Below are 16845 nucleotides of genomic sequence, written 5' to 3'. Positions count from 1 at the left end.
TTATATTCCTTTGATGGGTCTTTAATTTTTTCATAAAAGTGTGCTTTATTTCATAATTTCAACAGGTGGGTATGCTTAAATATCCTGTCCAAGACATGCAAAAGGTATCGTGAGTGGTAAGGGGTAAGGAACGGCAGCTAAACAGTCAAGCTGCAAACAATTGGTTACTTAGAGTTTAAATTCATGAAGAGAGAGGGGCATGAGAACAAATCCAGCTCCAGGAGAAGCCAGGCCCCCTACTGCAGTGTAAGGACTGAGTCTGGGACTGCCCTGGGACCAAACCCTTCCTGGCTATGAGGTTTATTATTTATTTATTTATGTTTAGATACAGGGTCTCACTATGGCCCAGGTGGGTCTCGAACTCCTGGGCTTAAGGGATCCTCCCACCTCAGCCTCTTTAAGTGCTGGGATTACAGGTGTGAGCCACCTCGTTCAGCCGGCTGTGAGGTTTACACGGACACATGTAACTGGCCTAGTTGGGAAAGTCAGCCCACAGTGGGAGTTTCACAAATGGTGTCTTGGTGTTGATGTTGTTAACATAATGACTCCTTGGGGTATGGAAAGAAAGGGATTGGAAAAAGAGAAGGTTTGCACCTTAATTGGTCTCTCCTACAGCCTGGGACATCCCCTCCTGAGATAAGGAATGCTGTATTCCAGGTTGAGCAACCGTAGAAGGATGTCGGGCTCTTTAACCCAGAGTGGGACAAGAGGACCAATACCAGACGCACCAGCCCTGGGTGGAATAACCTCCTACAGGTTCACATGGTTCAGACACCGAAGACACACAAGGGCCAACCACTTGTGGTCGCACCCTCCCTTGCAATTTCCTGTATGGTGGAGAGAGGCAGGGATCCCAAAGGGTCCAGCTCTTTGAGAGTTAGGCTAACAAACGCAGGCAGCTGAGGATGCTTCTGGGAATACTGGGTTGTCTTGGTTCCTGGAGGGGAGATCGGCAGTGAGGCAGGGCATCAGGGCAAGGCTGGGAACAGATCTACCTGTCTAGACCTGGCCTCCACCATTCCAGATTAGACAACGTCTCTTCACCAGCCTGAAACTCAGTTCTCTTGCCAATACAATGGGGGAAATAATAATCTTCACTCCAATAAACATTTAACCCAGTGCCTAGCACATCATAAATGCTGAGTAAGAGATGCCTTTAAAAAAAACTGTTTTAAAGGAGGGGAAGTCATTGGACAATGTGGCAGATGCTGCTGGTCTCCCACCAATGCCCATGCCCCATGTATCCTGCTAATAAAACTGTGGCATTGTTCAAAGTGTGGAAGATTAGCATGCCCAAGTTCAAGTCAGTCACTGCTGTCCCCAGTTTCTCAATCTGGGAGTGCAGCAGCGAGGCGTGGCCAAAAGACCCAGCTCTAGCCAATAAGATGTAAGTGCAAATCTTGGGGTGGGATCGGAGCTGAGCCTCCTCCCTTCTCTTCTTCCTTCCTTTAGCCAAATCCTGGTTCAGGGGCCTGAAGTTACTGAATGGCAGTCAAGAGGCAGCAAGCATGAGAACAAACACCAAACACCAACATGCTAAGGATGGCAGAGTGACAGCACCTGGCTCCCGGCAGCATCTTTGAGCAACTGAGCTAATGAAAGCAACCACTTACTTGGAAACTTGCTGTGATGGAAGGAAAATAGCTCCATGCATGTTTTAATCCACTGTTAGGTCTTTTCAGTTCCTCATAGCTGAGAGCATCCCTAACTCACACAGCAGACATGAACAGGAAAGCAGACAGGCAGCATGTTGGGGATTTGCAAACACAAGGCAGCTGCCACTGCAGGAAATGCAACAGGCTGACGGCGCCCAGAATTACCTATCATCCCAGTGACGTAACCCGCCTGCTGCAGCACCTCGGCCAAGGTGGTCTCGTTGAGTGGAAGGCCTCCCACAGAGGTGACTGCAAAGTTGTGCGTGACTCCATTGCGAAGGCCAAGCCGGCCAGTGAGCAAGGAAGCCCGGGAGGGCGAGCAGGTGGAGGCAGCTGCATGGAAATCCACAAACCTACACGGAAAGGAACAGTGGTCAGTTCCACACCAATCACAGGAGGCGAGAGCAAGAGAAAAGGCAATGCCCATGCAGTTCCTGGGATGCCAGTGCTCAAAGATCAAAGATCACCCAGTCATGGGACAGGTCAGAAAATGAGATTTCTGGCCGTGCGTGGTGGCTCACACCTGTAATCCCAGCACTTTGGGAGGCCGAGGTGGGAGGATCACCTGAGGTCAGGAGTTCAAGACCAGCCTGGCCAACATGGTGAAACCCCATCCCTACTAAAAATATAAAAATTAGCTGGGCATAGTGGCCCATGCCTGTATCCCAGCTACTCAGGAGGCTGAGGCAGGAGAATCGCTTGAACCTGGGAAGCAGAGGTTGTGGTGAGTCAAGATTGCACCACTGCACTCCAGCCTGGGTGACAGAACAAGACTCCATCTCAAAAAAAAAAAGGAAATAGGATTTCTGGGTTTCAGGAAAATGAAACCCAGAGAAGTAACACAAGTAGTCCAGCATTATACAACCCATTCAAATGGATTTAATCCAACGAATTCAGTCAATCTTATTTATTCAAAGGTTCCACATTTCCAGTGTGCCTACTTACTAACGCTGTAGTTTTTTAATCCCAAAATCAAGACTTGAGGCCATTTAGGATCATTCACGGATATGGGCAGACCTGCAAAAAGTTTGTGTTGCTTTGATGCACACGTTCTCAGTAGACACTGAACAAGGTGACCCTCTCCCTTCTGGTTTCAGCTCTCATATCATGCTGTAAACAAATGTCCACACAGTCTATTTAGAGCCATGGCTTTGCATTTTTGTGTTTCATGTCAGTGGTTTCACTGTGGAAAATGGCCCCCAGATGTAGTGCCTAAGTGCTGTGCAGTGTTCCTAAGCACTCAAAGGCTTTGATGAGCCTTACAGAGAAAATGTATGTGTTAAGGCCAGGCACCATGGCTCGTGCCTGTAATCTCAGCACTTTGGGTGGCCGAGGTGGGTGGATCACTTGAGGTCAGTAGTTCGAGACCAGCCTGGCCAACATGGTGAAACCCCGTCTCTACAAAAAACGTTTTTTAAAAAAATTAGCTGGGTATGGTGTTGGGTGCCTATAACCCCAGCTACTCGGGATGCCGAGGCAGAAGAATCGCTTCAACCCAGGTGGCAGAGGCTATGGTGAGCCGAGATCATGCCACTGCACTCCAGCCTGGGCAACAGAGCAAGATTCCATCTCAAAATAAAAAAATTATATATATATTAAGATGTATTTACACAGAAACATTCACAAAACACAGTTACGTATTAATTTAATTAGTGAATGAAAATTTTGTGACTAGATGCTCACAGGAAGCTAACCCCATATTCTCCCTAGAAGCAAAAGAGTCAGTATTCCTAATTTTCATTACTCACAGTGGCTTTATGGAACATTATCAATAACCAGAATCCACTGAGGTCTGGCATGGTGGCTCACTCCTTTAATCCCAGCACTTTGGGAGGCTAAGGTGGGTGGGTCCCCTGAGGTCAGGAGTCCGAGACCAGCCTGGCCAAGGTGGTGAAGCCCCATCTCTACTAAAAATACAAAAATTAGCCAGGCATGCTGGTGCACACCTATAATCCCAGCTACTCAGGAGGCTGAGGCAGGAGAATCACTTGAACCCAGGGATCAGAGGTTGCAGTAAGCCAAGATCGTGCCACTGTACTCCAGTCTGAGCAACAGAGGAAGAGTCTGTGTCAAAAATTTTTTTAAAAGAATTGACCAAATCTATTACCTATTACTGTATTCCCAGGCTTTTTTTAGACATTGTGGAGAAATACAAAAGAAGTCTAACCATTATCCCACCCTCAAGGAACAGGCAGAAACAAGACACTGAGAGATAAGACATAAGCAAATTTAAATCACAACAATGCACAATGGCATATAATGAAGACCCCCAAATAGATGGATAGAGCGCAGGAAATGGAAATCAGGAATGCTCTAGGATTGAGAAAAGGAGAGAGGACTTGATGATGGTCCAAGGATTAGAGAAATCGCTACAGAGGAAGTGGCACAGGGGTTGGAATCAATCGAAAAGATGGGAGTGTTATGAACACTTCAAAAATCACAAGGACAGACATTCCTGGTGGAGGAACAGCAGAATATTCTTATTTTTGCAAAAGGAAACACTGAAAGGATACACTAGAAGCTAATGAAAGAATGATTTCTCAAAAAGGGAGGGAGAAATGGTACGTGGAGGGGGAAAGCAAGATTCTCTGGAATATGTTGTTAAACAGTTTGACTTTTGCACCTTGTAAATGTTTGATATGGTCAAAAAGTACAATTAAATCACAAGGGGAAAAAAAGCAGACCCTATAATTAAAAAATGAACAAAACACTGAAACAAACAAATCCAACCATATAACAAACAGGAATATGACCACACAGAGGAAAGATTCATTTCAAGTAATATTAGCACCCAGTGTTCTGGCCGTCCAACATTAGTGGGATATAATGTAAGGACAAAGAGAACCACAAAAAAAAAAAAAGCTTAAACTTTACTCAGTAGCTGTTCCATTGGTAGCAACATTGGGTTCAGGATTTTCAAACTATTTTACGTGATATGGTAGAGTAAAGCAAACAAGTGATTATATTAATGTTCCTAATCAGTAACCAAGATTTCCAGTGCAAAAGGTAAAGATAGAAAATAAAAGAAGATAATAAAAAACCTGTAATGTTAAAATTAATATAGAAGTCATTATGAACTCATGATTTTTAAAAATATGTATTTCCTAGCTACTATCTGCCGAAAGGGCCTAGAATCATTGACACCCCGGTAGCAATGAGCATGTGACACCCCTATCATTGCTTTAAAAGGAATGATACCTTACACCATCCTGCAATAAAAGGAATCGGATCTCCTTGGAGAAATGGTTAATTCCAGATTTGAGGAATAAGTACCAGGGGAGCCTGAGACATCTGCGTGTACCAGGAAGCAAAGCCCCAAGAGCCAGCTTCGAGGGGCTCCTGCTGGCCAAACTTGGGACAATGTGGGCATCAAAAAGAACAATTAGGCCTGGCGTGGTAGCTCACACCTGTGATCCCAGCACTTTGGGAGGCTGAGGCAGATGGATCACTTAAGGCCAGGACTTTGAGACCAGCCTGGCCAACATGTCGAAATGCTGTCTGTGCTAAAACTACAAAAAATCAGCGGGACATGGTGGCACACGTCTGTAATTCCAGCTACTCAGGAGGCTGAAGCACAAGAAGCTCTTGAACCTGGGAGGCAGAGGTTGCAGTGAGGTGAGATCGCACCACTGTGCTCTAGCCTGGGAGACAGAGGGAGACTCAGTCTCAAAAAAAAAAAGAATTAGTGTAATTGATTGTAAGCAATGAATAAATAAAAATCCATTAGTCCATACTGACACTCAGAAAAATTCACTTGCCATTAGAAAAGAATGTTATGCCAACTCCACACCCTAAAAATTCGTAATTAAACATTCGTCTTGACACTTTAGAATGGCCACACTCATCACTAGGTGATGAGGGAAAGCACTCCTTTACCGAAGCATGGCAGGCAGCTGGACGCAGAGAAGGGATGGCAGCCTTAGGAAATCACCATTTTTGCAACTCCACCTCCACCTCACCCAACCCAACCTCATCTATTTTTTTCTCTTTTGGGGCAGCCAAGCCCACCCATCCCCCAGCTAATAACTGATGATCAGTGGGTGTGTTGGGAGCGCTTGTTCACAGTGTCAGCCTCGGAGCGTCATAAATTGGACAGAGCTGGTGATCCTCACCTTATAAAATGATTAAGTTTAGTGTCACGCACATCAGGTACCCTGACCTTGTACATCTCCTGATGCGTTGCAAGATGAAGTTTATAAAACCAAGGATTCTTGCCAAAAGCATTTACCCTGAAACTAATCAAACTTCTAGATCTAATTTCCAGGTTACAGGAAACAGAGCTTCATAGAAAAACAAATTAAATGACACCGCAAGGAAATAATTTAACAAACCAGTATCTAGATATTCTACAAGACAACGGCTCTAGTCTCTTCAAGAAGTCAGTATCTGGCCGGGCGCGGTGGCTCAAGCCTGTAATCCCAGCACTTTGGGAGGCCGAGGCGGGTGGATCACGAGGTCAAGAGATCGAGACCATCCTGGTCAACACAGTGAAACCCCGTCTCTACTAAAAATACAAAAAATTAGCTGGGCATGGTGGCGCGTGCCTGTAATCCCAGCTACTCAGGAGGCTGAGGCAGAATTGCCTGAACCCAGGAGGCGGAGGTTGCGGTGAGCTGAGATCGCGCCATTGTACTCCAGCCTGGGTAACAAGAGCGAAACTCCGTCCCCCACCCCCAAAAAAAAGAAGTCAGTATCATGGGATAAAATGGGATTGGGGTGGGTAGTAACTCATATTAAAGGACATGAAAGGACAAAACCACATGGAATATGTGATCCTTGACTGGCCAGCAATTCAAATAAACTGACAGCACATTTCGGGCTATTTAAGGGGATTTTAATACAGACTCAATGTAAGATATCAGGGAATTTTTGTTCATTTTCTGTGTATAATCATATTATTATAGGTATATGGGAGAATATTCTTCCTCTATTTTATTTTATTTATTTATTTTGAGACAGAGTCTCGCTCTGTCACCCAGGCTGGAGTACAGTGGCACGATCTCCACTCCCTGCAACCTCCCCCTCCCAGGTTCAAGCAATTCTCTTGCCTCAGCTTCCAGAGTAGCTGGGATTACAGGCATTCACCACCATCCCCAGCTAATTTTTGTATTTTTAGTAGAGACTTGGTTTCACCATGTTGGTCAGGCTGGACTCGGACTCCTGACCTCAGGTGATCCATCTGCCTCGTCCTCCCAAAGTGCTGAGATTACAAGCATGAGCCACCACGCCTGGCCCCTCTTTTTTATTTTTAATCTTTTTTTTTTTTTTTAATTATAGAGATGGAGTCTCACTACATTACCCAGGCTGGTGTCAAACTCCTGAGCTCAAGCAATCTCTCGCCTTGGCCTCCCAAAGTGTTAGGATTACAGGCATGGGCTACCAAGCTTGGCCAAGAATATTATTAAGAGATGCATACTGTAGTATTTATAATGGTCACGAGGTTTGTATCCTGTAAATAATTCAGAGAAAAAATGTTTATAGATGGAGCAAATATAAGCAAAAACAGCAGCATTTTAAAAACGGAGGAGTATGCTGATGTTTATTTTACTATTCTTTCAATTTTTCTTTAGGTTTGAAGTATTTCATATTAAAAAGTTTTTAAAATTATAAGGTCTGGATTCTATAATGAACAGGGCAATGACAGAGGGGGTGGTCAGGGGCCCAGCATCATCCCATCTCAGCCTTCTGAGTAGCTGGGACTACAGACGTATGCCCCCATCCCCAACTGATTTTTGTATTTTTGTAGAGACAGGGTTGCGCCATGTTGCTCAGGCTGGTCTTGAACTCCGGGCTTAAGCGATCCACCCACCTCAGCTTCCCAGAGTACTATAATCACAGGCATAAACCACCATACTTGGTGCCCTATGAGTTTCCAATGTGTTCACACCCCTCAAAGATGCCCCATGGAGATGCCTTCTGTATGGTTACAGTGAGCAGGGAAGTCAGTATTGCAGACTGTGCCCTGTACCACCTTGGCCTCTGCCAAGGTGATGGCCCTGGATAGCAATGATGTCTGCAATGGACAAAGTAGATCGCTTCCTTTTCTCTTCTTTCTTTTGTTGTCTCTTTCCTTTAGATAAAGAAATTACAGCCAGGCGTGGTGGCTCACGCCTATAATCACAGCACTTTGGGAAGCCGAGGTGGGCAGATCACAAGGTCGGGAGTTCAAGACCAGCCTGGCCAACGTGGTAAAACCCCATTTCTATTGAAGACACATAAAAGAATTAGCCAGGCATGGTGGCACACACCTGTAATCCCAGCTACTCGGGAGGCTGAGGCAGGAGAATCGCTTGAACCCGGGAGGCAGAGGTTGCAGTGAGCCGAGGTTGTGCCATTGCACTTCAGCTGAGTGACAGGCCGAGACTCTGTCTCAAAAAAAAAAAAAAAAAAATTACATTCTAGCCCAGAGATCATAAGACAAAATCATTTAAAAAGTATTATCACATGGCCCAGCAATCCCACTCCTAGAAACTACACAAAAATAATTGAAATCAGGTACTCAAACAAATACTAACCCAGGCCTGTTCACAGCAGTTCTATTCACAATAGCCCGCATGTGGAAACAACTCAAATGCCCATTGGTAGATGAACTGAATAAACAAATTGTAACATACCCATACAATGGACTGGAGTACTGTTACATGCTATGACAAAGTTGAACCCCAAATACATCATCATGTGTGAAAGAAGACAGGTACAAAAGGCCACATACTGTATGATTCTATTAATATGAAAGATGCAGAATAGGTCAATTATAGAGACAGAATGCAGACTGGTGGGTACCAGGGGCTGGAGAAAGGGAGAAATGAGGAGTCACTGCTTAAATAGGTTCAGGGTTTTCTTTTGGAGTGATGAGAATGTTTTGAAACTGGATGGAGGTGGTGGTTGCACAATATTATGAATATATTAAATGTCACTGAGTTGATTTTAACAGTTCAAAGTGGATAATTTTATGTTATGTATGTAGTACTTGAATTTTTTTTTTAACAAATCCTACAGACTGAGAGGAAAAGTCCCAAAGAGAACCTCTTAGGAAGGGGCCTTGGCCCGGTAAGCTGGCTGTCAGGAGGTTTTCAGAGGAGAGAGTTACTGATTTATAACAAAGGAGTTCATTTATCATTTCATCCACTCCAAAAATATTTACTGAGCAGCAACAGCTACTAGGGGTAGACCCTGTAATCCACGTTAAGGAGGCAAAGAAAAGGTCCCTATCCTCAACGACCTTCCTATTTCCATTTCAAACAAAAGTCCAAAGAAGTCATTTCCATTTTACAACTAATACCGCCATTTTTTAGCTTGAACTATGAACATGGCACTTTACATGTGCTAAGTCATTTAATGGCATTAAGTGTCCCTCATGGGAGAGCCCTAGGATAGGCTAATATAAGGGTTCTCATATATAGATGAAGAAACAAGCCAGGGAGAGGTTAAAGACCTTGCCTTGGCTGGGCACAGTCACTCACGCCTGTAATCCCAGCACTTTGGGGGGCTGAGGTGGGTGGATCACCTGAGGTCGGGGGTTCGAAACCAGCCTGACCAACATGGAGAAACCCTGTCTCTACTAAAAAAAATACAAAATTAGCTGGACATGGTGGTGCACACCTGTAATCCCAGCTACTCGGGAGACTGAGGCAGAAGAATCACTTGAGCCCAGGAGGCGGAGGTTGCGATGAGCCAAGATCGCGCCATTGCACTCCAGCCTGGACAACAAGAGCAAAACTCCATATGAAAGAAAAGAAAAGGAAAGACCTTGCCTTACACTGCTGGAAGGGGTAGAGCCACAATTTGTTTCCAGGCAAATCCAGTCCATGCTCCTGGCCGTGGCACCCTGCAGTCAGGTATCCAAGGGCACACCCTGGGACTCAGGCCTGTCCAATTCCGCATCCTATACATGTGTCATTAATCCATGCTGCCTCTACTAAGAAGTCCAGGCACTTGTCTTGAAAGTTGAAGGGAAGGGGCGGGGGAGACTCACCCACTCCACAGCTAATCTTGGAAGGAGGAAACCCATAAGAGATAAAGTGAAGTTTTCAAGTAGAGAGGAAAGTACGCCCAGTCCCCCAGGCCTAATGTAAGGGAGGAGAGAAAAAGGAATTTGGCCTGAGCATGAGAAGAGGCCGTGAGGCTTAACCATCCAAAGACAGGTGTGGGACACACACACACACAAACACATGTAGACAACACACATACATGCGCACACACACACACATCTTCAAAAACAGTTTGATGTGAACTAAGGAAAGCACTAATTGGGCATGGGGAAGACCTCCTGTAATCAGATGACACAACACTGAAGTGATCTATTCAGGGAAGCTGGTTTTTCAAGGTTTTTGTACCTTGAAAACCATCTAGAGAAAAACCACGCACCTGAATGCCTGGGGGTTTTCCTCGGAGACCTGCCTGAAGACAGAAGTTTCCGGGAGCAAGCTTGCCGGGATTCTAGGAATGCATGCTTTTGGAGAAAAAAATTGCTGCTTAGCTTCCTAATCACCAGGTGCCGGTTCAGGGTCATGATCATCCAGACGGCGCCCTGCTTCTGGAAACCTTCCTCCTTCGCCTTCTAGGAAACTCGTCTTCATCCTCCTTCGGCCTCCCTGATGGCTCCTGTTCTCCCTCCGCTGTGGGCCTGTTTTCCTTTGTCCATCTCTAAGATGTTAGATGTGCCCAGGCTCCCTCCCCAACCCTCTCTGTTGTTGTTGTTATTGTTGTTTTGTTTTTGTTCTGGGATGGAGTCTTGCTCTGTCACCCAGGCTGAAGTTCAATGACATGATCTTGACTCACAGCAACATATGCCTCCCAGGTTCAAGTGATTCTCCTGTCTCAGCCTCCCAAGCAGCTGAGATTACAGGCACCTGCCACGACGCCTGGCTAATTTTTGTATTTTTATTAGAGATAGGGTTTCACCATGTTAGTCAGGCTGGTCTCAAATGCCTGACCTCAGGTGATCCACCCGCCTCAGCCTTCCAAAGTGCTGGAATGATAGCCCTTTTTTTTTTTTTTTTTTACTTCTAGTCCACTCACACACTCTGGGAAGTCTCAGACAGCCCCACTCTAAACTAATGCCTAAAAGCTGATGATCCCCAAATCCGTATTTCCAGCTCAGACTTCATGTGGAGACCCCTCTGCTCCCATCCCGGACATCTCTTCCTGGCCCCTTGTATGCAATAATCCAGGACTGCCCTCAGTGTCTTCCCCTCCAAACCCTGCTCCCAACTGCCAGCCAGGGAGCTACGCCACTACCATCCACCCCACATCCCCGCAGAGAACCCATCAGGCCTGCCTAGATGCTACACTCCCGCTCATTCTCCTTGTCAAGTGGTCACCAAGTTCCACCAATTCTTCCAGACCTGCCTTTCCACTCTGCCACCCACTAGCATGGCCTCCATAGAGGTCCTTAAATGCTAGAGGCAAAGTTATTACAAAAGCCTAATCTTCCTGTCACCTCATGTCACCCTCCACACTAATATAAATATTTTTCTTTTTCTTTCTTCTTTTTTTTTTTTCAAGACACAGTCTCGCTCTGTTGCCAAGGCTGGAGTGCAGTGAGGCTGCAATCTCAGCTAACTTCAACCTCCGTCTCCTGGGTTCAAGTGATTCTCCTACTTCAGCTTCCTGAGTAGCTGGGATTACAGGTGTATGCCACCATGCCCAGCTAATTTTTATATTTTTAATAGAGATGGGCTTTTGCCATATTAGCCAGGTTGGTCTCGAATTCCTGGCCTCAAGTGTTCTGCCCGCCTTGGCCTCCCAAAGTGCTGAGATTACAGGTATGAGTCAGTGCCCAACCCAAATGTTTTTCTATAATGCAAATTTGATCATATCAATCCCTTACTGAAAAACATGTCTGGTGCAGTGGTTCACCCCTGTAATCCCAGCACTTTGGGAGGCCGAGGCAGGTGGATCACCTGAGGTCAGGAGTTCGAGACCAGCCTGGCCAACATAGTGAAACCCCGTCTCTACTAAAAATACAAAAGTTAGCCGGGCTGGTGGTGGGTGTCTGCAGTCCCAGCTATTCAGGAGGCTGAGGCAGGATAACTGGTTGAATCTGGGAGGCAGAGGTTGCAGTGAGCTAAGATCGCACCATTGCACTCCAGCCTAGGTGGCAGAGTGAGACTCCATCTCAAAAAAAGAAAACAAAAACACAATCTTGCTCTTCCTCCTTCTCTGGGCTTATCTGCCGCCGCTGACCCCTGCACATCTTATGCTCCCAACACAACACATTGCTCCCATGCATCTGTGCCTTTGCACATGCTGTTCTCACCACTGGGAATGTCTTTCTCCTCACTATCCTACCTTCCATTGATTGGGAAATCCCAGCTGCCTTCAAGGCCTAGATAAAGGCCTGACCTGTCTTGAAGACCAAATGTTCAAATGTTAGCACCTTGATGAAATCCTCCCTGATCTCTCCTCCTGTAACCTATCTGCCACACCCCCATGCCAGCACAGAATCGGGGTCCCCCTTCTCCATGTAATTATATATCATTCAGCATATCTCTTATAACACTCAACCACAACAGTGATAATTGCTTGAGTCCAGGAGTTTGAGACCAGCCTGGGCAATATAGGAAGACTCCTGTCTCTACAAAATATTTAAAAATTAGCCAGGTGTGGTGATACACGCCTGCAGTCCCAGCTACTTAGGGGGCTGAGGCTGGAGGACTGCTTGAACCCAGGAGTTAGAGGCTGCAGTGAACCATGATGGCACCACTGCACTCCAGCCAGGGAGACAGGGAGACTCTGTCTCCATCAATCAATCAATCAATTAATCAATCAATGAAAGATAGCCACAAATGCTTTGACATGCCTCCCATTGAGAGGTAGGGGTTTATGTCCCCTCCCCCTGAATCTGAGTGGGTTTTGTGACTGCACTGATCAGTAGAATAATGTGGCAGTAAGTTACCCTATGCCATTTTCTGGGCTCAGGCCTTACAAGACTGGCAGCTTCTACTTCCTGTCTGGAAACACTCTATGAGCCACCATATAAGAAGCTGAACCACCCAGAGACCACCACATTGCAGAGCCCATCTGTAGGTCCTCTGGCCAGTGACCCCAGCTCAGACCTTCCCCGTGGAGATGTCCAAAATGAGAGCAAGGCCATTTCAGACCTCCCAGCCTGACCATCTGCTTGCTACATTCCATGAGGGACGTCAGTCAGCACCAAGTGGAAAAGAATTGCCCAACCAAGGAGTGCCTGAATTCCTTGCCACAAAATCATGGGCTCTAAGAAAAAGAAAATGGTTGTTGATTACCCTAAGATTGAGACTCGTTTGTTGCTCAGCAATACAGAGCCAGAAGAATGTCTGTTACTCTCATAAGATAATGTTTGGTTCACTATGAAGTCCCTAGCACAGCAAAGAATAAATGGGGCACTACCAAATGTGTGCTGACTAGATGACACCACTATCCTCTTTGCTTTTGTACCAGATGACAAGGCTTGCTAAAGAGACCTGGGCCTCAGTCCCAGAAGATGGGTTCATTCCCTGATGCTGTTTTTCAAGGCGACAAATGGCAAAGGGACATCATCAGAGAGCAGTGAAATCGCAGTGTGAGATCTCAGCCCTGCCCATCTGGAGGCCTCGTGTGGCCTTGAAACCACAGTCTTGGAAGCTGGCCACTGATCCCTCTGTCTGACAGAATGAGGGCAGGGAAGGTGTGTGCGCCAACAGGCACCAGCGGGTTTGCACGCGTTGGGTGAGGTCCTCCCTCTGGAGCCTCAGGGAGCTCCTGGCGCCACCCCTGCCAGCTCTTCCTTCCTGACCATCAGTCCCCTGCAAGGGGGGCTGGAAGAAACACTGCAGGCTTTCTTCCCTCAATCGCTGGGTACCTTGGGTAAAACTTCCCAGCCACAGGTTTTTTTCAAAGCATCCCTGGCAGCCACACATACTGGGACCACAGACACCAAACTTCTAAGCCTGGGACGTTGATGTGGCTGGTAACTAGTAACTGCTACCCTTCCATATCCAAATCGAGTTCTAGCTATTGCTCACACCTTTGCTCTCCAAGTGTTCATGTCTATCCAGCTTTTTCTGTTCTCTTCCTCCTGAGACTGAAGCACAAAGGCCCACCTGGCTCACACTCCTAAACGTTCCTTATAACAACTCTTTTTACTCTTACAGCTGACATTTATGAGTTATGACACTTATGAGTTATTATGACTATAATCCAGGCACTTTTCCAAGCACTTCACTTCCATTAAGGCATAAGCCTCTGTTGCCCCTGGCTTCACTTTGGTCTGAATTTGTAGCTCTATACACGCTGCCCCAAACTTACTGGTGTCACCTCTTTATCCATCATAACAGAACCAGCTTTGTAATTCACGGAACCCAGTGAAATATGAAAATGCAGGGTCAGGCTGGGCACAGTGGCTCAGGCCTGTAATCCTAGCACTTCAGGAGGCCAAGGTGGGTGGATTGTCTGAGCTCAGGAGTTCGAGACCAGCCTGGGCAACATAGTGAAATCCTGCCTCTGCTAAAATACAAGTTTCCACAAGTTTATCTGGATCCTCTTTAGATTCTTCCCCACATACCAGCTACTCCCATACCAATCTTCCCTATCTCAGTAAAGAGCACCCCCACCCTGTCACTCAGGTCACAGGAATCCGAGGCTGCTCTCATTCCCTTCTCCCTCTCCACAGGTAAATTATTAGCATGTCCTATCAACTCAACTTCCAAATATATCCAGAATATATCAATTTATCTCCGTGTATCTGCTCATGTCCTAGTCCAAGCAACCATCGTCTTGTACCCGTCTTGTATCCAGGGCCATCATGTTGAACAATCCTAGGGGACGCCATTCATACCACAGTCCAGAGGTAAGCAATGTACAGTCTCCCCAGCTATAGGCGGCAGCTCTACTTACTCCCCCGCCCGTTTCCAATTCCTGTCTCCAATTCCCCCCTCTCATTTTCCATGGGGCAGCCAAAGGAATCTTTAAACTTTTTTTTTTTTTTTTTTTTTTTTTTGATGGAGTCTCACTGTGCTACCCAGCTGGAGTGCAGTGGCACCATCTCAGCTCAATGCAACTCCGCCTCCCGGGTTCAAGCAATTCTCCTGCCTCAGCCTCCCAAGTAGCTGGGATTACAGGTGCACACCACCACGTCCAGCTAATTTTTGTATTTTTAGTAGAGACAGGGTTTCACCATGTTAGCCTGGTTGGTCTCAAACTCCAAACTCCTGACTGCAGATGATCTCAAGCTAGCTGGGAAACAGCTCACCTTGGCTTCCCAAAGTGCTGAGATTACAAGAGTGAGCCACCACACCCAGCCTCTTTAAAATGTGTATCACTAGCACGAGTACAAGCTTGTCCAATCCACAGCCCATGGCCCACATGCAGCCCAGCACAAATTCATAAACTTCCTTAAAACGTTGAGTTTTTCTGTGATTTTTTTAAGCTTATCAGCTATCATTAATGTTAGAGTATTTTATATGTGGCCCAAGACAATTCTTCTTCCGACATGGCCCAGGGAAGCCAAAAGATTAGACGGCCCCGCAATTAGTCCCTGGCTGGAAACCCTTTCATGGGTTCTTACTGCAAATGAGTCAAAGCAAATTCGAAGTCACCACAGTCTACAGGTCCTTTATCACAGCTTCCCAGCAGGGGAGCTGGAGCAGTTAGGCCCAAATGAGCCACAGATTTTCTGAAACTGTGCTCTGTCTCAGCCCCTGGGGCAGCCGGGTGGGGTCTGGGGCAACTCGAGGCACCAGAGCTGTCCTATGTGGGCTCCGTCTGTTCCCTGCCCAGCTCCGGGAAAAGAAGTCCCCTTACAGCACAGTGCGGAGAGTTTTCCACTGGCAGCCTTAGTGGAGGATCTTGGAAAGTGACACAAATGTTAGTTTCCAGGTGTGACATGGCACAGGAAAGGTGGGAAGTCGCCACCCTGGTGATCCGGACTCTGTTTGGCATCAAGCCCCTCCTCCCCAAGCTCTCTCCCCTCCAGCCAGCCAAGGTGAGTTGCTTTTTCTAGAACACCCCCAGCTGGCTCTGGCCTCAGGCCCTTCACTCCATCCTGATCACTCTGCTCTGGTCTCCACGGGGCTGGCCCGTCCTGGTCGGCTGGACTTCAGCTCTCATTTCGCCTCCTGGGGAGGTCTGCCTAACCCAGTGACACCCACAGAAGCACTGTTCGAGATTGTCCCTCACCCTTATCATATCTGACTCTATCTTGTTCAGAGATTTGTCTTCTTGCTGCTGCTGGCTCCCTTATCTAGGTTAGAGTTCCGCAAGACCAGAGGTGTGTCTGCCTAGTCCCGTCACTGCCCTGGGGTATAATTCCAGACCTCAGGAACACTGTTTCTCCACCATCAGCAGCTCCGGTCCTGCACTCTACTTGGTGAGACCTGTTTCTTCCAGTCTGGTGGGAAAGCCATAGTCTGCATGGACACCAGCTTCCTCAGCTGGGTTTTCTGCAGGTGCCATGACTTCATCCCTCCAGCAACCAGGTATGTGGACCTGAAGGCACCACTGGACATGCCTCCCTTTGTTCATCTCTCTGCCTCCCAAAAAACACGTGCATATCACCTGCCATCTCAAACTTTTCACCTGCAAGCTTCTGGTCTAATTCAACCAGCCACAACAGAGCTAGCTGGGGAGATACACCCCTTTCCATCCAAGAGCTTACACCCTAGCAGAACTGCCATATGTAGATAATAAGAGAAAATAAGATGAACTCTATCTGAAAAATACAAAGAAAATGCTACGGGAAGCAGAGTGATAAGAAAGTTAAAAGCATGGGAAAACAAGCCTGAGGTCAAATACGGCCCCAACTCTGTCTAGTGTGAGACTAGACAAGTAACTCAATCTAAGCCTCAGTTATCTTATTCTGCAAAATGGGCATAACGGGACCTACCTCACCAAGTTATTTGAAGAATTCAGTGAGATGATGTACATCAAGTAATTAGCAAAGCATCTAGCAGAGTAGGTTTTTAAAATTCATACATGGGAAGTAGAAAAGTTCCTCGGGTGGATCACGAGGTCAAGAGGTCGAGACCATCCTGGTCAACATGGTGAAACCCCGTCTCTACTAAAAATACAAAAAAAAAATTAGCTGGGCATGGTGGTGCGTGCCTGTAATCCCAGCTACTGAGGAGGCTGAGGCAGGAGAATTGCCTGAACCCAGGAGGCGGAGGTTGCGGTGAGCCGAGATCGCGCCATTGCACTCCAGCCTGGGTAACATGAGTGAAACTCCGTCTCA

General features: G+C 46.7%; 1 protein-coding gene across 9 annotated transcripts in view; it reads right to left on the bottom strand.

Moving 5' to 3' along the window:
• Positions 1–16845, bottom strand: part of ARSG (arylsulfatase G) — a 154111-nt gene that overhangs the window by 72069 nt on the left and 65197 nt on the right. For all 9 annotated transcript variants that reach the window (XR_005195273.1, XM_017497343.2, XM_017497340.2 and 6 more), the window contains exon 3: positions 1821–2008. Coding sequence is in view for 8 of the 9 variants with exons in the window: in XM_017497343.2 (XP_017352832.1) it covers positions 1821–2008 (188 nt within the window). In the remaining variant the exon portion in view is untranslated. The remainder of the gene's footprint in view (positions 1–1820; positions 2009–16845) is intronic.

This window comes from Cebus imitator, unplaced genomic scaffold (genome assembly GCF_001604975.1).
Source record: "Cebus imitator isolate Cc_AM_T3 unplaced genomic scaffold, Cebus_imitator-1.0 Scaffold229, whole genome shotgun sequence".
NCBI lineage: Eukaryota > Metazoa > Chordata > Mammalia > Primates > Cebidae > Cebus > Cebus imitator.
This window is presented reverse-complemented; position numbering and strand designations above follow the sequence as displayed.